Source organism: Meles meles, chromosome 19 (assembly GCF_922984935.1).
Source record: "Meles meles chromosome 19, mMelMel3.1 paternal haplotype, whole genome shotgun sequence".
NCBI lineage: Eukaryota > Metazoa > Chordata > Mammalia > Carnivora > Mustelidae > Meles > Meles meles.
This window is the reverse complement of record NC_060084.1, coordinates 6,628,167-6,653,890: the sequence shown is the minus strand read 5'-3', so window position 1 is coordinate 6,653,890 and position 25,724 is coordinate 6,628,167. Positions and strand designations below refer to the sequence as shown.

The 25,724-nt window shown below is 44.9% G+C and overlaps 1 protein-coding gene across 2 annotated transcripts in view; it reads left to right on the top strand.

Moving 5' to 3' along the window:
- Positions 1 to 25,724, top strand: part of GAN (gigaxonin) — a 60,367-nt gene that overhangs the window by 16,453 nt on the left and 18,190 nt on the right. Inside the window, exons 2-9 of one of the 2 annotated variants that reach the window (XM_045989434.1) lie at positions 9,374 to 9,488; positions 11,767 to 12,117; positions 14,116 to 14,333; positions 14,552 to 14,673; positions 18,396 to 18,508; positions 19,474 to 19,623; positions 20,489 to 20,625; positions 20,864 to 20,995. In XM_045989434.1, the coding sequence (XP_045845390.1) occupies positions 9,374 to 9,488; positions 11,767 to 12,117; positions 14,116 to 14,333; positions 14,552 to 14,673; positions 18,396 to 18,508; positions 19,474 to 19,623; positions 20,489 to 20,625; positions 20,864 to 20,995 (1,338 nt within the window). The remainder of the gene's footprint in view (positions 1 to 9,373; positions 9,489 to 11,766; positions 12,118 to 14,115; positions 14,334 to 14,551; positions 14,674 to 18,395; positions 18,509 to 19,473; positions 19,624 to 20,488; positions 20,626 to 20,863; positions 20,996 to 25,724) is intronic. The other variant, XM_045989435.1, reaches the window with a different exon arrangement.

The window sequence follows — 25,724 nt, the reverse complement described above, 5'->3', positions numbered from 1 at the left end:
ACTTGGAGATGATGGAAGTATTCCATGCCTCATCAACTTTCACTCACCAGTTTGAGTATCAAGCTTTGTAACTCAGTCACTCCTTCTGTTACTAATTAGACTCCTGATGGCAGGCTCACGCGGCTGCGTGGAGAATAGCACCCTGTCCTGAGATGGGGATGGCCTGGGGAGGAGCAGGCTTCCAGCGGGCTGGGGAAGAGATTTATTCTGGGACACAATGCTAGAGGCTTTAGACTCCCAGAAACAACTCATAACATTGCATTTTACTGACCTGAAGCCCAGGGTTAGAAGCGATGATTTGTCATTTCCTTGAGATTGGGGCTCACCAACTAGTTGAGATCTGATTTCTGAAGCCATCCCTAGTGCTTGATGCTGCACCTGGACCAGCAGAGGGACTCATTTACAGCTGTGTGTGTCCGCAGGCCCTGGGATGTGCCCTGTCTACCGCCTCCCACCCCACCCCCGCCCCCCAGATGCACACCCTGCGGAAGTTTTCTCAAGCTCTCCTCCTGCAGAAGGTAGTTCACACTCGGCATGTTCTCCTATCTGAAAACAGCATCTCCCTTCAGATAAATTTTTCCTTCGTTCAGATCACATGACTCAAAGGCACACACTTTGTGCTGTGTTTCTTGCGGATACTGATGTAATTGGACACGCCTACTCCGAGCAGGTGTAGATAGGAACACTGCCTGTCATCTTCAGAGTGGATGGCGTGCTGTCAGAAGGAGAACGGAAGACGTTTCCGTGACCCCGTGTGTGCCACCTAGCCAGCGGTGGCCGGGTCAGGAGGTTGTCAGGGACGGATGGCGCGGTGGCCAGCGCCTCTTCAGACCTGAGACGGTTCTGTTTCAGCTTCATTACTAAGAAGCTGCTTGGTGGGATGACACCTGAACAGTAAACTCTTGGTTTTCCAGAAACCTTCCCTAATCTTCGCATTTTTCCATGCAGTGCGCTAGTGTCGGTGAGCAGAGGGCAGTGAGGCTGGGATGGACTGCCGGCCGTTCAGACGGGGTCGCTCACAGACCGCAGACCTCCCCCCCAGCCAGCCTTCTGGGCCAGTTTACATTTGCCCTCAGCATGGGGACAGGTGACGGCACCATGGACATTTGGGTGGCTTTGCAGCTGGGGGACAGTCAGTTCTTGAATTGCTGACGACCGCACATGGGGGTTGGATGTGGGGAAGCTTCCGCTCCCCTCAGTGTGGGTGAAGCAGCGGGGTGCAGCTCAGGAAAGCTCACAACTCTTGGCTGGTCAGTAATGCCGTTTCTGCAGGTGCGCTCCTTTTGTTTCAGTGACTGGCATTGCCCTGGTGAAATCCAGGGGTCCCCCAGCCTGGCTGTGTGCTGCGCTTAATTCAAGTCCACGCACACTTGTCAGGAGCCGATCGGTACCAGGCGGTTCATGAGGTGAGGGGATAGAGTGGTACACAAGGCAAGTCCCTGTCATCACGGGTATAGACATCAAAGAGCTGTGGTTTATGAGATGGTGGTAAGTTCGGTGAAGAACACCGAAGCAGGGAAGGGGCTAGAGGTGTTATTTTCGATAGCGTGGTACCCGGGCTGCTCTTGAGAGCAGAGACCCGAAGTGGGTGAAGTATTAAACCATGTGATTGGGGGAGTGCCAGGGTGAAGGGAAGATTCCAGGGCTGAAGGAATGTGTCACAGTAAGCAGGGGAACCTTTTAAATGTACACAGTCTTGGAACCTGACTTAGTTGCTCTGGGATGGGACCCAGAGATCTGCTTTTCTAGAAGAGCTTGCCAGAAAATTCTGGGAAGCCAGATTCACGAGCTACTCTTAAAACCCATTCAAATTATGAGTCATGGCAGCATCTGTGTGAGGAGGGGAGTTTTGATGGTAAGGCAGGGAAAACTAATCCATCTAGGTAAGAAGAGCCCAGTGGAGGTGAGGAGAAAGGAATAGAGGGAGACTAAAGGAAAAATGAAGCAGAAGGTCCATTAGCATTGCGACGCGGGGAGTGAGGCTGTCTCCTAGAATCGTAACATAAGGAATGTGGTCACATCCCCGCTCTTCTGGCTCCTTCCCGACTCCCGCTTCGAAATCCCTGCTCTCTGTGTGCCGTGTCAGGCTGGTGGCAGATCCCGGCCCGGTCTGCAGCATCATGCCCAAGTTTTCCGGTGGTTTCCTCCCCGCACTGCCTCCTGACCACTCTGTATGAGCCTACTGTTCCTATAGGAAGAGCACCTCAGTGGCTGGCTGGGGAGCCTTTGTGGGTCCCAGTGCTAGGGGAGGGGAGCCCACTTAGAGGTCTGTGGCACTGGTTCATAGTCCTTGGGGCTTCATGGGGCTTCCCTCTGGGACCCTTGCTCCTGTCTGATACCCATGTCAATCATGTAGATGGTGTTCTTGGGTGACAGGAACCATTAGAAAGCCAGGTTCCTGTTTTCCTATCCATAAAAAAGCAGGCCATAAAAAGGCCTTGTTGTGGGAGGATGCCTCTGTTGATGGAATTATTACCTGCAATTTATATTTCATTAAGTTGAATGGGGACTAAATACACTTTCAAAATGGAATTTATGTTTTAGAGCAGTTCAGGTTCATGGCAAAATTGACCTTTCGGTTCAGGTACAGAGATGTTCTATCCATCCCAGGCCCCCACACATGCATAACCTCCCCCATTATCAGTACCCCCGCCAGAGTGGGACGTTTATTACAGTTGATAGACCCACGCTGACCCGTCACTGTCACCCAGAGCCCTTAGCTTCCAGTAGTGTTCGTTCTTGGTGGTGTACATTCTGTGGGATAAGGCAACTGTACAATGACAGGTTTCCATCATTGTAGGATCATACAGAGTGGTTCCCCTGCCCTGAACATCCATTTCTGATGTGGTTTTAGGAGCTCATGAGGATGAAAAAGGAGGGGAGGAGCATCTGTAAGACAAATTCCCCCCAAGGAATATGAATTAGGAGTTTGGCTTAAATGGGCAAACGCAGTGGTGAGCCTGAGCCCCTCTGCTCCGATCTCGCAGAGCCTGCTGTCAGTAGCTACATGGTTTGTCAGTAGCTACATGAATCACTTAGAGCCATGTGAGTAATGCCCATGCATCACCCCAGAATTTCTATAAATCTTGACTTAAACCTTACATTCTCTTGCATTCTATTTGAGTACATGTTCTTGCTTTTGTTGGAGATAAGCTTTTTTGCATCAGAGAGGAAGAAAAGTCACCCTCACATCAGATCTCATTCAGTGATGTCTGAAGTGGTTCTTGGAAGAGTAGTAGAACCAGGCCTGGTTACCTGGGCGTTGAGACACATTGAACTTTCTCAGCAATTGGAAGCTGGTGAGGAAAGAACTATTTATAACCAACAGTTTACTTTGGCTTTCTTCTACTCACTTAAAGGTTGTAGGCCTCTTTCGTGGATGCAAAATTTTGAATAATACCAGCTTCTTTATTAGCTAGGAACTAACAATGCTTTTTTTTTTTTTTTTAATAAAATCTCTTTTCACTGTTGCCAAGAAAGAGAAAATTTTGTTTTCTTTTTTTGTTTCACATTTTTCAAAATTTTGTTTCACATCTGTTCAGTTTGAATAGGACAGAAAATAAATGCTTGCCTGCCCAGAGGATAGGTGATGGGAGGAAAAATAAACTCACCCTGTGCATTGCCCCACAGGCTCACGTCTTACAGTCCTCATTTCCTGATTGAGTCGGGCGGCCTTCACCCTCTAGGACTCCGTGGGACACCTCCAAAGCCAAGTCCGCGCACAAACTCAGTGGCCTGTTCCGGCAGTTTTGTCCAGAAATGTTTGGGGATGGGAGAGCTCTCAGATCACCTCATCTGACCTCTTCATTTTACAAATGAGAAAACAGGGGCAGAGAGGGGAAATGTCTTGCCCCAGAAACAAAACCGGGGAAGAATGTGACAGGCATGGATATTTATATCTGAACACCCGAGGCCCAATTTTATGATACTCTCAATTATTTCTAGTGTTTTCCACGTGTGATGGAATTCTCAAAGTGGTATTTTAAGACTGCTGCCTTCTCCAGGAGAGAGTTTGTACATTGACATTATATCGTAATAAAAGCAAGGATATTGCTACTTCCAATAAATTTAGGTATGACCGTATGGCTTCCTAGGAGAGAGATGAAGAACAGAAAAGAACAGTTGATTTACCTCCTGTTTGTTTTTTTTTTAATGGGCTAACTTACAAAACAGAACTGTCAGTTATTAATGCTTTGGATGAGCTTTTTTTCTTTTTTTTGTTAACTCATTCAGTCCAGTTCACCAAATTCTCTGCAGCAGAGGAGAGAGAGATGATGTGCAAGATGAGAAAATTCTAGATAGAAAGGGGAAAGTTATGGAGAAAACTGGGGTGGAGGTTGAGAACAGTCAATTGGTGGGTTTTGGGCAAATTGAGGTATTTCCTGAAGGAAAGAAATGTAAGATAGAATGACAAAAACTAAAGGGATCTAGTGACTTAGCTGGGGAATCAGGGAAAAGGGAAGACAAAAGGAGGGAGAATAAGACACATTTGAAGTCACTGAGTTGGAAAGGGACAGCAGCTCTCCAAGAACTGAGAGAAGGCGGTAACAAGAGGGACGGTAACCTCTGAAGCAAGACTATTCCAAAACAGATTTGAGTGACTCTTACCAGCTAGGATTGGAAGAGACTCGAGACAAGCATTCACCATATTCTTGACAGATGGGGGATCATCCAGCCTACCAGGAATGTCTGCACACCGGTGTTGTTCCAAAAACAAACCACCGTAATACAAGTACATGCTTTGAGGTTAAGAGTTTTTTTTTTTTTTTTTTTTTTTTTAAGATTTTATTTATTTGAGAGAGAGAGAGAGAGAGCATGAGCTGGGGAGAAGGCAGAGAGAAAGGGAGAAGCAGGCTTCCCTCTGAGCAGATGTGGACCCCGATCCCAGAATCCTGGGATCGTGCCCTGAGCAGAAGGCAGATGCTTAACCAACTGAGCCACCCAGGTGCCCCACTGAGGTTAAGCGTTTAGGCACTTAATAGCAATTTGACAGAGTAATTTTATATCTGTTGAATCTGATGATAAAATGATTGGGACCTGCATTTTATGTGTCTTTTTATTTCATTTTTATTTTTATTTCATTTTTCTCATAATTCCTTCATTTTTTAATTGAGGTATAAGCAACATAACCTTGTGTTAGCTTCAGGTGTACAAAAAGTGTATTTGTATACATTACAAACGATCACCATGGTAAGTCTAGTTAACCTGTCACCTTACATAGTTACCAGACTTTTTCTCTTGTGGTGAGAACTTGTAAGATCTACTGTCTTAGCAGCTTTCAAATACGCAGTCTAGTCTTAATAACTGGAGTGGCCATGTGGTACATTCTGCTTTATTTATAATAAGCTTTTATTACATCTTACAAAGTATTCATCTGGGATGGATTACAAGTACCAAACACACCGTGGGTTATTTGGGAAGCATCGATTAACCCCTTGCTACTCGGAGGGTCTGGAGACCAGCAGCATCTGCGCTGCCTGAGGCCTTGTTACAAAGGCAGAAACTTGGGCCCCACCAAGACCTTCTGAATCAAGACCCTTAGATGACCCTGGTGAGCATTAAAGTTTGAGAAACGCCACGCTTCTGTCCTTTCAGCCTTGGACAGGTGCGGTTATGAAACGCTCTTCCTCATATCACTTCTGGTTCCACTTCAACTGTACCTGAGGTCATGTAGGAAGGAAATCTTCATGCGACAGTACTGTGACTATTTGAGGACCACCATCACTTCCGACACTGACTTTGCAAATAACTGTTGAACTGGTCTTTGTGGACTGCTGGCCTCCATTGTCAGGTTACAGTGATGAAGAGGACTCTGACCTCCAGGAACTTACAGTTAAATAAAGGAGATGGGAAATGGGATATGCACTTAAATACCATACTCACAGCAGAACTTGACGAACTTGTAATATAAAGGGCTTGGGAAACCTGTAGCAGGAGAAATGATTTTTACCTGCACGGAGGTGAGGGTGCAGGTGCAGCCCGCGGCGGGGTGGAGTGATAAGGAGTAACTCTTTGTGGAACTGTCATTTCGCCGGTCTTTACAAGATGGGTAGGAGTGGAACGTGCACAGATGGTACCAGGAGAGATCCAACGTGGGATAGGAAGACGGGAAAGTTTGGGGGCAGGTGTAGGGATCTGAATTTAAACCATAATTAAACTTCTATAATTTAGGCTTCAGATGTTTAGAGACATCTAGACATCTACAATGATTGATTTTTCCTGGGCTTTGAAAAGGATCTGATTCTAGAGAAGTCTGAAATGGCCAGTGCTCAAATCTACAGGAATCTTTTCTGTCCTCTTAGCCATCTCGCGCTGAGGGAGAAGACTATACTCTGATTGTGAAAACATAGGACAATGTAGTCAGCTTCACAAACACAGCAACGATGCAGTCACATGGTTGAACACTGAAAGGGGGCAGCAAGGAAAGCTTGTAGCCCCTTCTGTCCCCAGTCCAGTCCTTCTCCTCCTTCCACTGTCTACAACATGCACAGTACCTCCCGTCAAAGGCCTGCAGTCTTTGAATAGCAACTTCCTCAGTCTGGATCTCGGTGGGAGAAAAAGTCCACATGGTAACTTCAAAAATGAAAGCCTAATATAGAGAATAATAAACTGCAGCAAGAGGTTGGAGTTAAGAGGGATTAGCTAGTAAGAGGTAAGGAAAACTCTAAAAAATACAGGAACAGTCCATAGAAGGAACAGCCTCCAGCCTGGGCTGAGCTCCACACGTTTTGGGCAAGACACAGCCACAGCTCCCTGCATGGCGCAGAAGCCGCACAGCTGGAACTTGCCAGAAGTCTTTCCTCGCAGGTGCCTGGGAAAGCTGCTCGCGAGAGGTTGGAACTGCCGGCGGGAGCTCCTGGGAGACTGCCATGTGCTGCCGGCAGCCGCGCACCACAGGGGCTCCGTGCTGGGAAGCCTGGCTGTGTTGTGGGAGCCTTCCAGGCTGCTAGACCAGAACCAGGAAGCACCGTCTTTCCAGCACTCTCTACTGAAAAGCTTCACGTCTTGCCAGTTGACAAAGGAAAATTATTTAAGAGGCTCAGATCCATTTTCACAGAGCATGCAAAAAGGGAGAATTTGGAGCTGAGAGGCAGTGCGTCGACACCGAACACAGCGACTGAGAAGTACAGACAGTCGTGACATCCGACGTGAAAAGTGCCACGTGTGCTGCCAGAAAGACTACACAGTGCACTTCAGATCTCGGTCTTAGCTCCACCACTAATACAGTTTTTCTCTCTTGGTTGGGAATTGATGAAATCTTGTTCCTCATTTACTAAGTGTCAGGCATAGAGGTAAACCCAAGGTGCAATGAGCAGAAATGAAATACCTTTTGAGTGAAACTGTTTAGTTCAGTAGAAACTGTAGAGGCAGGAATAGCAGACAAATACAGGAAGGAAACAAGATTGCCCAGATATTTTCTTGGTACCTCCACATACATTATCCCATCAATTTCATCCCATCAGTTTCATTTTTCAGGGTCTCCCACGGCCTCCTGCTGGCTGCAGGGCAGACTGGCTTTCTTCTACTTCTACAAGCTGCTGGCTTAGGGCCATTCTGTACCATTCCCTACATTGACTTCCCTTTTTTCCCCTGCTGGAACATGTCTTTCAGTTACTTAAATCCTCCTCTTTCTTGATTTGCTCCCTTGATTGTTGAGGCACATTTTCCAGCAGCATACTGAGAAAGGTCGCAAGGGAAATATTTGTTTGGGGACCATGTGTAGCTGATAATATCTATTCTTTCCTGACATTTGATTGGTAGTTTGGCTGGTTATCAAAATCTAGGTTGGAAATAATTTTCCTCCCGAAGTTTGAGGTCATGTGCTCTCGGGGCAGACCTATGTCCATAGCTTTAGGTCTTTCCTTTCAGGGCTGGTCAGATCCTCCAAAGAGTCTTCTAGCTTCTTGCCTGGAGGATGTAGTTCTGGCTTTCAACATTTAAGAACAGAATTGAGGGGGGCGCCTGGGTGGCTCAGAGGGTTAAGCCTCTGCCTTCAGCTCAGGTCGTGATCTCAGGGTCCTGGGATCGAGCCCTGCATCGGGCTCTCTGCTCACCAGGGAGCCTGCTCCCCTGCCTCTCTGCCTGCCTCTCTGCCTACTTGTGATTTCTCTCTCTCTGTTAAAAAAATAAAATCTTAAAAAAAAAAAAAAAAGGAATAGAATTGAGGGGAAAAAGATTGATGGTCTCAGCATTCACTATGTAAACATTCTGTTTGTTCTGTCTGTTTTTGTGCAGTACTTGTACCTCAAACGTGTCTGATATCCCCCCTGTCCAGAGACCCACCCTCTGTTTTATATTCTTTACAACGTAAATCTCTTACCTTGCCCTGGAGCTGGGTGGGGAGGACCTAATGGGAGTTGTGTGTATATGGGGAGGCAGGACCTTGGAATTCAGCTCCTTCTTACCTCTGTCAACCTGTGCCTGTGTTTGGCTCATCTCTCATCCTCCTTCCACAGCATTTAACCAATTCCCAGCCTCAAGGGATGGGGGGGTTCTTAAGTGCAGTTTAGATTGTGTCTTACCTTTCCTCCCTGCTAGATTATGAACATTGTTTAGACCTTGGGTAAGGTACCAGTTCTTCAGCAAGACAGAAAAAACTTACTCACCATGAAAAATTATTCTTCAAATTGTTCATTGCCTTAAACAAACATGCCAAGTCTGCCAGAGGTTTAATATCAAGAATCTGATAAAGAACTCCTACACTTCCATATGAAGACAATTAACTCCATTTAAAAAATGACAAAAGACTTGAACTTAACATGTGTTTCACAGAAGAGGGAATACATATGGCCACAGACGTGAAGAGGTGTTCCACACCTGAGTGACAGGGCAGTACAGATCACAACCACAAGGAGAGTGGTTTAATGGGTACAGTAATAACAAAGAAGCAAGGGAAAATCGGACATGGGATTTGGGACGATAGTTACTTCAGATGGGGAGAGGAGAGGGATGGATGGTTAGAAGGAACATCTGGGTAGAAGCAGGTTCTTGTCAAGGTCCTAGCTTGTGTTTTGGGTGCGATGTTCGTGGTGTCCTTGTTACATTATTGAAAATAATTGGATAATTAAAGACATGAAAACAAAGCCTAACAGAGCTGGGGCTCCCGGGGTGAAGTAGAGGTCCTTACTCAGGTAACTCTTAGCTATGGCTGTCTGTTTTGTCTTTTAAGAAATAGCATTCAGAATCCTGGAAGTATTTTGTAGTCAGAAGTTATAAATATATGTATATGTATATTAATCTAAAGTAACAAATTATGTTTCCTAGGTGGGGTTCATGTGCTGATAAATATCTACTTTATAGAGTTTTAGTACATAAATATTTATAGCTATTTCTGTTCTTTCATAGAAATTTTACATTTTTTTCCCTTTCTTAGGACAAAGTTAAACTATAATCCTCCAAAAGATGATGGATCAACCTATAAGATTGAACTTGAAGGGATATCGGTAATGGTTATGAGAGAGATCCTGGATTACATCTTCAGTGGGCAGGTATGATGAGACTCACAGGGAGGAAGACTAAGTAGAGGCCGCTCAGGCTCAGGGCGAGGGTCTCGGTCATCCATTCTGTGACCTAGCAACACTGTCCTCTTCGTCTGTCATTGTCCACGTGACGCATCTCTCCTGCTGGGAATGCTGCCCAGCTGCTCTTCTGGGGCCCTGCTCTTAAAAGAAGAGCAGACTGAGTAAACTCTTAGCCCAATCCCAGTTTCTGTATTTATCATTCTGATCTCCACCTTCCATTGTGAGATGGGAGGGACCGGGGATGCTCCTTTCATGGCTGTCTTTATGTTTTCAAACCTTAATTCCCATCTTTCTCTGTACCCCATAACCTGGAAATGGGAGCTTCCTTGGGCAGTGGGAATGATTTTATAGAAATAAAGAGTTTGAGGTTCACACAAATGACAGGCCCCTGCATTGGATTCATGATGCCTGGGTCAGTAGGACTGACATCCCTGTCGCACCCCGTTCGTGCTGATGGCCCTTCACCTCTCTGCCTGTTTACATTCCTGGGGTTTAACGAAACCCAGGGAAGAAGGTGTTAAATGATTAAACTTCCTTCTTTCTCTTTACCATCCTCAAGCCCCCTACCCCAGATTTCATGATTTAAAGTGTAGCATGAGGGCTCTTAGGACTAATCATAGGTTGAACTGGTGCTAGTTTTTTAACAGGAAGAAGCTAGTGTATCTTACGTTTTGTTATGTGAGAATGCATTTTATCTTTAATGAGGGCTTCTTTCTTACTCTGTCCCATATTCCTTCCTCATCTTGTTTTACTTTTCCTGTTTGTAAGACCCGCCTCCTACCTGTTTTCTAACACACCGCTTGCCTTCTCTGGTTATATTCATTCAGTCAACCTCGGTGACTGCCATTCTTTTTGAAGTTTTGGGGTTAATTTCATGATGTTACCCCTTCTCTTGGCTCTGAACACGGGTGTGGGGGTGCATGTGTATGCTCCTTAAAAATAAATGAATTTAGATTGATTTGGGGACAGTCCTTAAAATATTCAAGATACTCAGAAGCATCACAAAACCAGGCTGAGGAGCAGCCTGTCCTCTAACTTTTCAAAATCAGTTCAGCAGCAGCTAGAACAAGCTATAAGCCAGTAAGAGCATATTCCCATTCAGGCTTGGATTTGAATCTTGAAACCTTATTTACAGATTGACTTCTGTGTTTAGTTCCCAGTTAAAATTACTTATGGCTTAAGAAAAGAAAAATAGACCAAAAAAAATTAATTATGGTTTACAGCCATAGTTGCAACGTCAGTTAGAACGGACTCCGGTCCTGGCAGTTCAGTTCGATCAGGATGGAATGGGGGGGTTTTCGCATGCCGGCATCTGGCCGGAGTCCGGCCACCCGCCGTCCTGTGGCTGAACTTAACATGTCAAGTAAATGGGAGATTTTCCCTTAGTTGTGACTTACCCGACACACTTCTTTCCACAGTTTTGTTGCTCACTTTATAAGGTGGTTGGCAGTCGTACATCCCTTTTCTGGATCTGTGGTACACAGTGTGTGAAATGGGCCAGTACTTTACGTGCTGTCCTGTACTCTGGAGCCCCTCCTCATTTCCGAGTGTAGGACCAGCGCCCGTTCTGTGGGAGAGGAGAGTCTGGAGCGTTGTGATTGTGGCCATATTTCTGAGGCTTGGTTCTTCACATCGCCTGTGTGTTGCAAGCGGGGGGGAGGAAGAAGCAGCAGAAGATTAAGGAAAGTGAAGTTCCTCATGATAAACAAGAAATCTTACTGTAGGGATCTTCCAGAAAGTAGCTGTGAGACCAGAGTGTACGTGTTGTACCACATGCGATGTTTGGCATCCGGAATGACGTGGCCCTCCCCTCTCCAAGGGGCCGGTGTGGTGTGTCTGGCATGCCATCCGGCAAAAGACGGAACGTGGCATATCGGGAGGCGGGATTTGCCACAGCTTGGGTGATGGCGTTTAAAGAAACCCTCTTCAGTTTACCACAGAAGGCGGCACGGTCCACCTCCCAAGCATTTCAGCCATTTAGTTCTAGAAGCGAGCACCGTGGACCGTGGACCCGGGAAGGGTTCGGGATAGTTCATGGGGGCAAGGCAAGGGCAGTGCAAGGGAAAGTCAACCAGCCACGTTCTGTTCACCAGTGCCCTGAAGCGCCTCTTGAAAAAGCAGCACCAGGCCGGCGTGTGTGAAACTGCCGGCAGAGGGGAGCTTTCGTGTGGTTCAGCCAATAGGTTAGCGGTCTGGGCTCTAAATACGTACATCGAAGCGTGAAATATTTATGCTACTCTTGCAGATCCGGCTGAACGAAGATACAATCCAAGATGTTGTGCAGGCAGCGGACCTGCTCCTGCTGACAGATCTCAAAACTCTGTGCTGTGAGTTTCTGGAAGGCTGCATCGCCGCTGAGAACTGCATCGGCATCCGCGACTTCGCCCTCCACTACTGCCTGCACCACGTCCACTACCTGGCCACAGAGTACCTGGAGACTCACTTCCGCGACGTCAGCAGCACAGAAGAGTTCTTAGAACTCAGCCCGCAGAAGCTTAAAGAAGTGATTTCTCTCGAGAAGTTAAATGTCGGCAACGAAAGATACGTGTTTGAAGCAGTAATTCGATGGATAGCACATGACACGGAACTGAGAAAGGTACCTGTGCTTTATAACGTGGTCTGACTGCCTTTCTGCTTCCTTCCTGCTTCCGTTCACTCATTTATTGATGGACTCCACCGTGTGGGTGTTTTCTCTTTCCCCTTCAACTGGAAAGGCTTACCAAGTTGTGATCTAAAAGATGTCTGGGGGTGCCTGGGTGGCTCAGTCAGTTGGGCCTCCAACTCTCGATTTCAACCCAGGTCATGATCTCGGGGTCCTGAGATCGAACCCCACATCGGGCTCCATTCTCAGAGGAGTGTCTGCTTTCCTCTCTCCTTTTCCCTCTGCCCTTCTCCCCATGTTCTCTCTTGCTTTCTCTCTCTCCAATAAAATCTTTAACAAAAATAAGATAAAAGATGTCTGTGGTACATCTTTACGTAGGGCCATCGCATAGGATCAAGTGGTTGTTTCTTTCGGACCAGACTACAAAAGCTCATGAAACTCATAATATGCCAATGGGAATATTAATACTTGTAAGGACCATAATATCCTTTCTGCTTTCCTTTTAGCGGGAAGATGCATTCCAAGCTTAAGCTGGGGAGTTTAGAAATTCAGGGTTCCCACTCTCTTGTTCAGCACCCATCTTTGCACCATTACTGGGCAGACCCAGGACTCTGATGCGGGCAGCAGAGCGAGAGGGGCATGCACAGCTCTGGCAGAGGGGGCAGGGGAGTGGACATCAGGAGCCTCTGTGATGTGGGCTCTCCCTGGAGTGATTGACGCCACTCAGCGAAGGCCAGAGAGCATTCTGTGGTGGGCCAGTACAGTCAGAGGGCAAGGTTCTGGGAGCCACAGCTGGGAAGGAAGGGTCTCAGAGAATGCCAGGCTTTAGATCCAAACTGTCACTGCAGTGGGGGAGGGAACAGAATCACAGAGCTTGAAGTCCAGTATTTATAGACACCAGCTTCAGTTGCTGTATGCGAAGAAAGAACCATGTTAGGTGTCAGGGAAGCTTTCGAAATGTATGATCGCATCGTTAATGGTTCTCTGCAACTGTTGACTTAGGTTTTAGTGACTCTCTTGTAATTTTTTAAATTCTATAGGCTTATTTAGAAACTGTGGACTACTGTAATACAGATGGAAACTGTTACACAGGAATGAGAAAGAAATTCACACTCCTGTGTGGTTGTAGTCTCAAGACAGGCAGTACAGCTTGCGTTTGGTTTTCCACATTAGTTGGGTAGATGAGGAGAGGAGATAGGAGAATTCTCAGTTCACTGCTGCTCAGAGAGACCACAGTCACTAGCTGTCCTGGTGAGGTTGCCATGGAAACTAGAGGCAGTCCAACCTCTGGCCAGTCTGAACCTCATTCCTCAAGGACTCTTGGCTTTACCACTCAGGACATGGAACCGTATACCTTCAAATGACTGTTCCAAAACTAAGAAAAACTAGTCTGCTAAGGAGTTTCACCTCGTTTATGTGGAATGCTGTAGTCCATGAATCAAATTTAATGAGCCATCATGGAAGGTATATAATTCATGTTATATGTGTTAGGTATTTTTTAACAATAATAATGAAGAAACACATAGTACTCGGAATTTTTCTGAACTCCCGCTTTTCTGTTTTTCTTGTAATGTTAATGTTGATGGATTTTGATTATCTGTTTTCCTGGCCTGAATTAAGCTATTGCTATGTATAATGTTCCTGTAAATGCGATCGAACCCCTAGTGTGTCCGACTCTGTGAAATAAGGCCCCTGCACCCCAGTGACCCTCTCGGGTGTAAAGAAAGCTGCTTGGAACTTTTCTGCGATACCTCACATATAAATCTGAACTGATCATTCTTTAAGTTAAGCTTGTCTTTATCAAGGCCATGGGGAAACAGAAAGGAAAGGGGTCGGTAAAGCACAGTCCGGCAGCGCTGGCGCTGGTGACTTGCCCACTGCTGATCCTTGAACAATTTCGGCTTTTCCGTGAGTCAGAAAGCACATGTTCTAAAACCCCGTGTGCTGCGTCCTACATGTTTTTCTCCCCATTCTTCCTGCCCTCCTGTGCAGGTTCACATGAAGGACGTGATGTCAGCGCTGTGGGTTTCAGGGTTAGACTCCAGCTACTTACGGGAACAGATGCTCAATGAACCGTTAGTACGAGAAATCGTCAGAGAGTGCAACAACATACCACTGAGCCAGCCGCAGCAGGGGGAGGCCATGCTCGCCAACTTCAAGCCCCGGGGCTACTCGGAGTGCATTGTGACTGTTGGGGGAGAAGAGAGAGTGTAAGTATGGATGTGCTTCGTTTCAAAGGTCGTGGAAGGGAAGAGCTCTTTCCGCATAAAAAGGAATTTGTGGTATTGTTTTTGCTGTCTAAGCATAATAGCAATAGATTTTTTTAAAATGTTTTAAACATTCTTTAGAGCAGTAAAACTAGTCATAGTTATTATAAGCAGAACTATATAAAACACATTAACTGCTAATCAATTATTTATTTCCTTAGTTCACGGAAACCAACAGCAGCGATGCGATGTATGTGCCCTCTTTATGACCCTAATAGGCAGCTTTGGATTGAACTGGCCCCTTTAAGCATGCCAAGAATTAACCACGGAGTTCTCTCAGCAGGTACCATTCTGCGGTCAATTTTACTTAAACACAAGATCAAGTAAATATGTGATTTCAGGGTTGTACGGAATGACTCAAAACCTTTTAGAGATGTAATTTTAAGAGAGAATTTTATTATCTCCATGATGACGTCTTCTGGGTAGCTCTCGCTCTCAAGACTTTGTAAGGAGAAGAGTGTCTTCTGTCAGTCTGTATCGTTCCTGACTCTTCAGTGTGTCGCTATTTTTAAGCCTGCAGCGGAAGAGCATTTCACTTGACGACTTACCGATAGAAGAGCAACGTTCGGTGGCTCTTCCCACCCGTTAGCTATGTGGCCACACCCGGAACACAGAATTCCCTTGAGCCATAAAAGTCCCTTTTTTTAAAGTCATGCAGTTTAGAATTACAGTAACTATGAAAAATAAAGGTGTTCTGTCAAAGCAGGCATTTCGTGTGAGACTTTATAAAACAGTACTTAACATTAGCAATGGTTTAAGTTACTTTACTACAGAATGCGCGCTTCACTTGACCTTCACGAGTTTGAAAACAGCTCTACCTTATTCAAAGCTCTCATTCAAGGAGGTGATAGGAGAGGTTGCATTTGTGGCCTTCTGACTGCTCCCTTTCTTTTCACCTTGCTCTGCTCTTTTGGGTTCACCCACAAGTGCCATTTCACTAAATTCCAATTATTATCAACAGTCTTCCTGGAATCCTTCATACTGTATAGTCTCTGCTTGCCCATTAACATTACTTTAAAGAGTTTGAAAGGTATACCATCCCATTCCATATTACAGACATGGCTGAAGCTATACTATAGTACAGAAATGGAATCATTTTTTGGGTTGCAAGATGGTTGAACTTATTGTCGATAATAATATAAGCAGCGGAACATAGCAGTGTAGCCGACAGGATGTGAGTCTGATTTTCTCGTTCTCTCTTCTCAGAATTAGCTTCCTTACATTTCCTTTCCATAATATGTACACCTATTCAAAATTTTCACACACGCACACCTGCCACAACGTTTCCTATATCACAGATTTTCCAAGATTTCCTAGAGGGGTTGGTACTTCAGAAACATTGAATAATGAGGATGGGGTCGTGTCCAGTTGTACTGAGCAAAGCTGTTGACATGATCGAGTGGTTCCTATTTGTCTAGCCAGTACTGTGTTTCTTCTTTTCCTCCCTTTTTTTTTTTTAATTGATGGATTTTTTTTTTTTTTCGGTCATCCACTTTGTGCCCTCTCTTCCAGGTTAGAAGTTACATTATTTGTCTCTATTCCTTTGAAAGTCATCATAGATACCCTAGTCTGTATTCTCAAGTTATAAAAGCCCAAGTGCATTTCTCCTGTTCTTCATGTTTCACAGTCTTGCAGTATTAAAATATATGACTGTTTATGAATAAGTATCTACATATAAATGAGTTCGAGTCATCTGTTTTGAATATATGTATATATATACATACGGAGAGAGAGGGAAAGTGTAGATTTACCCACATACTCACCACTTTCTTTGTTTTTCCTTCTTACTCCTCAGACCTTCCATCTAGGATTATTTGCCTTCTCTGAGGTCCATCCTTTTGAATTTCCTTTATTGTGGGTCTACTGGGAGGAAACACTTTGATTTCTTTGTCTAACAATGTCATTGTTTTGCCTTCATTCTTAAAGGATACTTGTGCTGGATATAGAATTTTAGGGCATCTTGACTCTGTGGCTTGGTCTTTCCTCAGATCTGGAAAATTCTTACTCATTTTTACATCTTCAGGTATTGCCTCTGTTCCATTGTCCTCTTTCCCCCTGCTTTTTTTGGAAGTCCGAATAAACATGGCTATACCTTTTTGCTCTGTCCTTAGCCTCCTGCCTCTGCTTTGTTTTGTTTTCCATGTTTTTGCCTCTCTGTGTTGCCCTCTTTATGATTTCTTTTGATTTATCCTCCGCTTAATGCGTTCGCTCTTGAACTGTGACAGATCAGCCATTAAACCTGTTAATTTTTTCAAATTTTATGTTTTTATTTTCTTATTTTATTCCTAGAGATTCTCTTTAAATCTTTTGCAGATCTGCTATGTCACTTCTACAGTCCCCTTTTTCTAAGAGTTCTCTTAAAATTTGTCTTTCAGGGCGCCTGGGTGGCTCAGTTGGTTAGGCAACTGCCTTCAGCTCAGGTCATGATCCCAGAGTCCTGGGATCGAGTCCCACATCAGGCTCCCTGCTCCACGGGTAGTCTGCTTCTCCCTCTGACCTTCTCCTCTCTCATGCTCTCTCTCAAATAAATAAATAAAATCTTAAAAAAAAAAATTGTCTTTCAGGGGGCACGTGGGTGGCTCAGTTGGTTAAGCGTCTGCCTTTGGCTCTGGTCATGATCCCAGGGGCCTGGGATTGAACTTCACATTGGGCTTCCTGCTCAGCGAGAAGCCTGCTTCTCCATCTCCCTTGGACCCTCCTCCACGCTCATGCTCTCTCTCTCTCTCTCTCTCTCACTCAGATAAATAAATAATATCTTCATTAAAAATTTGTCATTCTGTTTTTAAACATAGTAGGCATTGTCATTTTATCATCTTTCTGGAGAGTCCAGTATGTGAAATTTGAAGTCTCTGCAAGACTAATTCCTGTTGTCAGTTCTTCACAAAGTCTAGTTTCTGTGTCCGAGTATCTTTGGTTGGGTGGTGATCATTTTAGTAAAAATTAATTGTAGGAATAATTTGATGCTTTAAAATTTTAGAATATTAGAATCTAAAGATTAGGTAAGGATATTTTCTTCCACACAAGTTTTACATTTGTTTCTTCCAGTTGCCTATAAGCACTGCACATTTGGAATTGAATTGCTCTAAATCAAACCCAAACCTTGCAATCTCCTAGACAAGGAGCTAAATCTGGTTTCTGGTTCTGGTTAAACTTCGGAGAGGCTCTCCTGCCAGAAGTCATACTTCCTGTGCGCCTGGGGTTTTGATTTTTGTCCCTTCATGCCCTCAAAGCCATTATAAGAAAGTTTGGAAATTTCCCAGATTGGTGAATGCCCTCAAAGCAAAATGGTTTCCATGGGTGGTGACCTCTCCAGCTCCCCCTTTTCCTGTCAGCTTTGCCATATTGCCCTGTTGTCTTCTTCTAAGATTATTTTATTTCGAAAATGTTTTGTCCAAGAGGACAAAACAAAACAAAAAATCTTTTGTGCACTGGGTGTGGTGCAAAAACAATGAACACTGTTACACTGAAAATAAACAAATAAAAATTTAAAAGAAATGTTTTGTGCAGCAATTTAGCTGTTTTGCACAAGAGTTGGTATGAATAACCTAATCCACCATTACCTGAAATAGGAAGTTCAACAGTGACTCTTAGATCCTGTTTTGAACATGAACTGCACAGGTGCCCCAGATCTGAGTGCTCCTGGGTCTTGAATGAGCAGATGTGGGCTGTGGATGAGAGGTTGTCTGAGAATCACAGGGGGATGAGGATAGACGGAGCTGCTTGGTGTCCGTGTAGGTGGTGCCAGTCTGGACTGCCCACTATAGGGTAGTGGGAATCCACTCAGATGCTGAGTGAGGTGAAATGGCCAAAGTGAGCCACAGATGTGAATTAGCCTCTCTCGCCAAGGAGCGAATGAATTGTGATGAAAACCTCAAATCCACTGTTGTCGTTAGAGAAGTTACCTCCAGATACTGTCTCACAACTGTGCCATTTATATTCAGCAGGAGATGGGAATTGAAGACTCAAGTTTCAACTTTCTCGTTGTGTCTCATTTGATTTTTACAGAGGGATTCTTGTTCGTGTTTGGGGGTCAAGATGAAAATAAGCAGACCCTGAGTTCGGGAGAAAAATACGACCCAGATGCGAACACGTGGACGGCATTGCCACCGATGAATGAGGTAAAACGTTCTTTTTCATTTGTTTGATAGAGTGTGTCTGTCTTCCCTTTAGCACTTTCATTTGTTTTGCATCTGTGTGTATGTGAGGAGAGGAATGGCGACCCTGCCACGCCCTGTGCTCACTGCCCTAGTGCCCAGCATCCCAGCTCCTCTCTCCGTGTCTTCCTTTGATCCATCAGACCTCGTGTTTCCTCAACCCTACACACACTCTGGCTTTGGAACTTTTGCCAGACACCCCTGTGGCTTGTTCCCTGCTTCCATCAGTGTATGTCCATGTGGCACATCGCAGGGAGGCCTTCCCTCCTGCCCCTCAGCTCTTCTGTCTCTGCCCATTTACTTTCTCTTCATATCACACGGTACCTTCTCAAATACTGGATATTTTTTAATTGTTCACACAAACTCCTTGATGGCTGGGGATTTTATCTGGCTGCTGAGGGCCCTGTCTTCAGTGCTAGAGCAGCACTGGGCACAGAGGACACTAAGTATTTGTTGAAAATGTCCCCTCAGGCTTCTGTCATTCCAGTTGGCCGTAGCAGGAGCCCGGCCTCCCAATGCCTCTCCCAGCCTCTAAGGCATCGCTCTTGCTGGGGTTCTTCCTTGTCTTTCACACGGCAACTTGGAAGCACTTCAGCCCATTGCTAAACACAGTTTTATTGAACCAGAAGGTAATAGTTCTTGTTGTTGTGAGCTATGGTGAGTACAAAACGGTGACTCCACCCGTGAATTTATCATGCGTGTAATTCCCTTGGTTTGAATAACTCCTGGATTGGGTTCTGTCTCTCACGGCAGAAAGGTGAGCTGCTCGGAAAATCGCACATGTCTGAGAGAGATGGTTTTGAGCATGACACCTCTTTGCTGAAACTCTGGAATGTGATGGTATCTGTAGTTTGTATTAAATGTGTGGATAGCTGCTTTCAGTCTGGTGTTTGGCTTTTTATGTAAAGAGATCTTTGATGTCTTTTCAGCCACGACATAATTTTGGTATTGTGGAGATAGACGGAATGCTGTACATTTTAGGAGGAGAGGATGGTGAGAAAGAGCTAATTTCCATGGAGTGTTATGACATTTATTCTAAAACCTGGACGAAGCAACCTGACCTGACCATGGTTAGAAAGGTGAGAACCATACCTTGTGATTACAGATTGGGTTTTAAAGTTAGCCTTTCTTCCGTTCCCACATCCACCTTTCACTACAATCGATAGTGTTGAAAGAGGGAAGGTCACAGACTTCTGTCACTTACGGTGGCTTGCCTTCATTGTCATCAGCCCTACACCCTGACAGGAGACGGAGTGTGTGTGAGAGCTCACCCTGACGGGGGCTCTGCGGTGCACTGCTGTGCCCACTTCTGTGCTTGACAAACGCTTCGTGAGCACGCTAACCTAGGAAGCAGCCAGGTCTTCCAACCCTCTTGTCTTAATGATCAGGCAGGCCTGAGAAGAGACAGCCTGCAGGTAAGCACGGCCACCGCATCCAGAGTTGAGCGAAAACATGGCTTCCGTTAGCCGTTTAGAGCATGGGCTGCCTTATTCCCGTTTTCTGGGCTGGGAGGGAGGGGCTCTTCTTCACACCGAAGCTTCCAGTCTTGTGGATATTTACACCTTGGGTCTGTGCTCCCGCTCTCTATGCTTAACTAATTTGGAGCAGGAATTGAATGACATTGTTGCTTGACAGAATCTCAATCTTGGAATCTTCAAATAGTTGTGGAAGAATGGAGAGACTGGAAAGCTCCTTTAAATATTCAGGTCATTTACATATCTCACTGAGCACAGTCACGTAGATGGAGTTAACAAACACTAGATGTACTGCCTCCTCTTCTTGCTTTTAAGATCCTGTCTTCCTAGTATTGGGAAATACCATAGTTTTACTATTAGAAATCAAATCCTTTCCCAGACACCCTGTGGTGCTCTCTAGACTAAAGTTGGTATTTGTCTAACATGAGTAGTAAGTGTTGCCTCCCCACCTCTCGCTTTCTCCTTCCAGATCGGCTGCTATGCAGCTATGAAAAAGAAAATCTATGCCATGGGTGGAGGGTCGTATGGAAAACTCTTCGAATCTGTGGAATGTTATGACCCAAGGACCCAGCAGTGGACTGCTATCTGTCCGCTGAAGGAGAGAAGGTACGAGAATGCGGGCATGGACCGTGTAGTTGCCCCGTTTCTTTCAAATGAACCTTTCACTTGTCTTGGCATTTGGTTTCTATAAAAGTACATGAAAAATCCATTTCTGGAAAAAATGAAGACCCAGATATTCATGGAACCCTGAACACTGCAGAGTTAAAACAAGCAGAAGAGAAACTAGGGAATTGGGCCATGAGTTGTAAATCCAGTAGCTGATACACTGCTTGTGGCCTTTCAGATTTGGAGCTGTGGCCTGTGGCGTGGCCATGGAGCTGTACGTGTTTGGGGGTGTCAGAAGTCGTGAGGACATCCAGGGGTCTAATGAGATGGTCACTTGCAAGTCTGAATTCTACCATGACGAGTTTAAACGGTGAGTTTGGACGGTTTCACATAACTTGTGGAACTTTTTCTTTCTGCCTTCAGAGTCATGTCTTCGATTTGTTTTGTTTTGTTTTCAAGTTACTTGACTGAGTTATCTTGTTTATTTGGGACATGTGCCTAGTGCTTACTAGAGATTTTGTCAGAGACTTCAGAAGTATTCGTAGCTTAAAACCGTAGAACGGTGTTTCTGAAATCTACATCAGACCTTGATCCTTGGTTGTTTAAAATCATTCATTGGCTCCCTATGGCTTTTAGAAGAAAATTTAAACTCCTTAACCTAGCATGTGGCCTTCTGTGATATGGCCTTTCTCTATTCTTTCTGCTGCAGTCAACACAGACGCTTCACTTGAGTTACAGTGAGCAACATTTTCTCCCCAAAACATGTTATTGATTATCTTGGCTCTGTGCTTTAATACTATTCCTTTTACCTAAAATCCCCTTTCAATATTTATCCAGTTAATACAGTCTCTTCCAATACTGTGCGTAATTATCACTGCCTAAATAAAGCCTCCTCACACCTCCCAGTCTGGTTTAGGCTCCTCCGTCGGTGATCCTATAACATTCAGGTCATGTCTCTTGCATTGTAATTGTTAACCATAAGATTCTTTTTTTTTTTTTTTTTTTTTTGGTAAGATTTTATTTATTTATTTGAGAGAGAGAGAGATAGTGAGAGATCATGAGCAGGGGGGAGGGCCAGAGGGAGAAGCAGACTTCCCGCTAAGCAGGGAACTTGACGCAGAACTCCATCCCAGGACCCTGGGATCATGAACTGAACTGAAGGCAGACTCTTAACCAACTGAGCCACCTAGACACCCTAACCATAAGATTCTTGAGGGCAGGGTTGGGCTCAGCTGTCCATGGATCCTAACTTCAGCATCATACCTGGCCTGTGTTAGACGCCCAATGGAAGGTTGAGTCGGTGAATGAAGTGTGGTGTCACAGAGTCTCGAAACATGTTTCAGGTTGCTGTACTGGTCTTGTAGACTAGGCACGCTTCTACCAACCTCCTTCCCTTCTCTCCCACGCATTTTATTATGGTAACCACTAAACTGCACTATTTAAATCCTAGAGGGAAATGGTCATGTGAAAATTCATCTTGTTACAGTATTTCAATCCTGTTACCAGAAGGGGGTGCCATAAGGCAACGTTTAATTTCATACTATTTTAGATTAGAGCAAACAATGAGTAGCTACTGAGACTTTAGAGACACATACAAATGTTACCTAACTTTTAATGTATTTCAAAGTGAGGATATTTGCATAGCCTTTCTCCCCCACCCCCATCAATTACAGGGCTAGATCTCCTTAGGAAAGTTTATTAGACAAAGTATGAGAACAGTTTAGAGAATGTCTGCTATGGTGGGGGAGGGGCAGCATTTCAGACTTTTATACATTTCTCTTCGTAGATTGTTGTGAGGGTGACCGTCCAAGGTGCAAAGTAGCATGTTAATACCTGCCCAAGAGACTCTCAAGACTGTCTGCTCAACTTCATTTATAAGCAGTGGTCCGTTTGTTTGGTCTCCGATAAAATACGGACCTGTGCCGTCTTCGTAATGAGTTACTATTCGGGCAGTGTGAGCTAGAGGCTGCCGCTTGTTTGCTGGGGGAATCAAGGCCACGTATGCCTCACCCGTCCCTGTCCCTGTTTGTTTATAGGACTTATTCTGGCTGCAGAGTTTCTCGGTGTGCCCTTGATCTGCTGTCAGTTGCTGAGCTTTTCTATTTCTGTCAGGTTGTTTTATATTAATAGTTAGTAAGCTTTCAACGTAGGTGTAGTACTTGCTTTCAGTTCATAAGTATTAGACATAAGAATATGCCTCCTTCCTTGATATTTAAAAGCACTTCCAAATAAATTCATGGATCAGTAGTCTCCTCGTTTCTGAGCTGTCCAGTGTTACTTTTTTAAGGTAAGCTCTAGGCCCAGTGTGGGGCTCAAACTCACAGCCCTGAGATCAGGAGTCTCATGCTCTACCAATGGAGCCACCCAGGAGCCCACCCATGTTAGTTTTTAAATAATAGAATGAGGAAAGCTTAATAACTTACAGGGTTCTTACTTGTTTGAGTGACCCTAGAGGTATACATAACTCTAAGTGCCTTGTATTAACTCATTTGTAACTCATTCAGTCTTCAAAATAACCCTCTCAGTCCCTATGTGCTCTTTTTAGTCTTCTTTTAAACCAGAACACAGAGAGGTGAAATAATGTGTTCAGAAACACACTGGTAGCAAGTAGCAGAGCTAGAATTTGAACTCAGGCACTCTGGCCCAGAGGCCACCTTTTCAGCCACCAGTCTACATCGCATTAAAAATATAGGCTTCCCTGTAAAAATCTATAGGAAGAAAATAACATATAGCAGTAGTTTGTTTTTCAAAAGAGCAGATGTTTCCAAGTATGTTATATTTGCGTACTGTGGAAACTGTTGCCAGAGGACCAATCTATGTTAGATTGGAGACCATTTATTGTTTTTAAGTAATCTCTTGTCTTTCCTGCCTTTGTTCCCTATTTTTAGGTTAAAACTTTCCTGGAAAAATGCCATACCTTATTTTCTGTGTTTCTAAGGAAAAGCAAAACTGTTTAAAGGAAAGCAAAGAAATTGCCATAAGTTCTATCATGTCATAGTAACAACTTAATAACATTATCCAGAATGACAGGCAGCTGTTTCAATTCCTGGTGTCCCTGCTCTTCTAATACCACCATCCTCCCAGTTACCCGTACTCAGTAAAGCTTTTCCTGATTCTCTCTCATCCTTCACATCTTACCGGTTGCCAAGTCTTGTCTTCTTTTGTAGACTCTGGAATATTTTCCAGATCACCCACCCTCGTTTCTCTGCTCCCGCCCTACCGTGTTCACTTCCTTGTGTGTGCAACGGCATTAGCCTTCCAACTAGTTTTCCTGTGCATTTGGCCGGTTTGTGTTTTTGAAAGATTAATCTGACTTTGGTCATTTCATTCTCCTTCTGGAAATTCTTGGTATTTCCCCATTGCTTACCAAACAAAGATAACAGTGTGTAGCTCCCTGCTGAGGTCCTCCATTGTCTGAGGTTAAGAGAAATGTTCAGTCTTTCCCAGTCTCTTCCCTCCCATGTCCTGCACTCCAGCTCCTTTCTTAATCCGTCCTGTGTCTGACTGTCTCCATGCACGTGCTCAGCCCGGATGCCCCGCTTTTGTTTCTCTAGAACACTCATGATGACTGCTGAAATCAGGTCCTGCCAGTTTCATCTTTTGGTCCCTGAATGTGTAATTGAGCAGACATACTTGACAATGCAGAATCCCCATGTTGATTCTCTGACCTGGGGGGTGGGGGCCATTATGGTAGGAGAGTCTCTGTTGGAGACTGGTTGGAAGTCTCTGTAACTTTCCTACCAAGACGGAAAACCAAAAGCAGTTCTACATCCTTGAGGAATTTACAGAAATTAGTGCCACCATCAAAAACTTGAAAAATGCAGGAATGGAGCTACCTTTCATATCCCCACTTAAGTCATTTAGAAAAAGTAGAAAAGTCCAATGGATTTTGGAAAATGTCCATGTGCTTTCATAAACGTAATTCAATGGTTACACTGATCACGGATTTAGTCCCAGACGTAGTGTCTTTCCACAAATATTGTATCTTTATGCAACACAGACTCTGGCCTTGGTCCGCAGCTCTTGACCCCTGGTGCTTTTTCTTCGTACCAGTTTGCAGGGGCCACCGAAGCGGTTTGCTTTTGCCCGGCAGGGCCAACAGGCCCCCTACACTGTCTGGCCTCAGGGCTGTATCACTTCTGCTGTTTCCATGTGTTAGTCCAGGGAGACCTTGATCACCTTGGTGTCCCATGAAAGCATCATGTCGGTCTACTCCATTGACGCTGTGGTGCTTGGATTGACGGTGAAGTACTACAAGTACTGCAGACACCTTTGCAGGTCATGGGGAGCTGAACTGTGCTCCTGGCCACATCTGTTTCAGTCACGGCCCAGTCAAGAGACCAAAACCACACCGGTAATCTGAACAGAGAAAATGGAATTCACATAATTATTTACTAGGAAGAGGTGGTTAACAATGAGTGCAGGAACAGCTACTGTAGGAAGTGCAGCTACTTCTCCCTTTAGGGCTGAGGGCAGTACCCTAAGAAGAGGCAAACTGGGAAGAGACCTCCCCGCCCTGCAAGGGTTTGGTGTGGCAACTGGGTTCAGGACGCTCGCTGCCTTGGGTGGCAGAAGACCCTGCTGAGGGCAGACACCTCTGGGTGCCCTGCACACTGCAGGCAGCGGCCCTTGGGAAGAAGGAGAAAAGCACACCAACCCTGGCAAGAAGCCCTTTGTGCTGCTGAGCCTAGCAGTCCCTCCAGCGCCCTCTACTGGCAAAGCCCACCACTGCATTTATCCTTTCAAGGCGCTTCATTTTCTCCATTGTGTTTTGTGTTTCATTGGTTTCTGCTCTTGTCTATATTATTTCCTTCTTTTACCTTCTTTGGGTTTCTCCTGCCCTCTGTTTGCCAGCTTCTTCAGGTAGAAGTTTAGATCTCTTCATTTCTTTACTGAAACTTCATCTTTTCATCATAAGCATGTTTCCCTTTTATGAGCATAGTTGTGGCCACATTCAGGTCCCCACCTGATGGGTCTTCCCAGCATTCAGTTATCTTGGAGCTGGCGTCTGTGTATGGTTTGTTGCCTCGAGAATAGGTTCTCATTTTCCTGGCTTTTCTTTTGTTGAGTAATTCGGGGTTGCATCCCGAACATTGTGA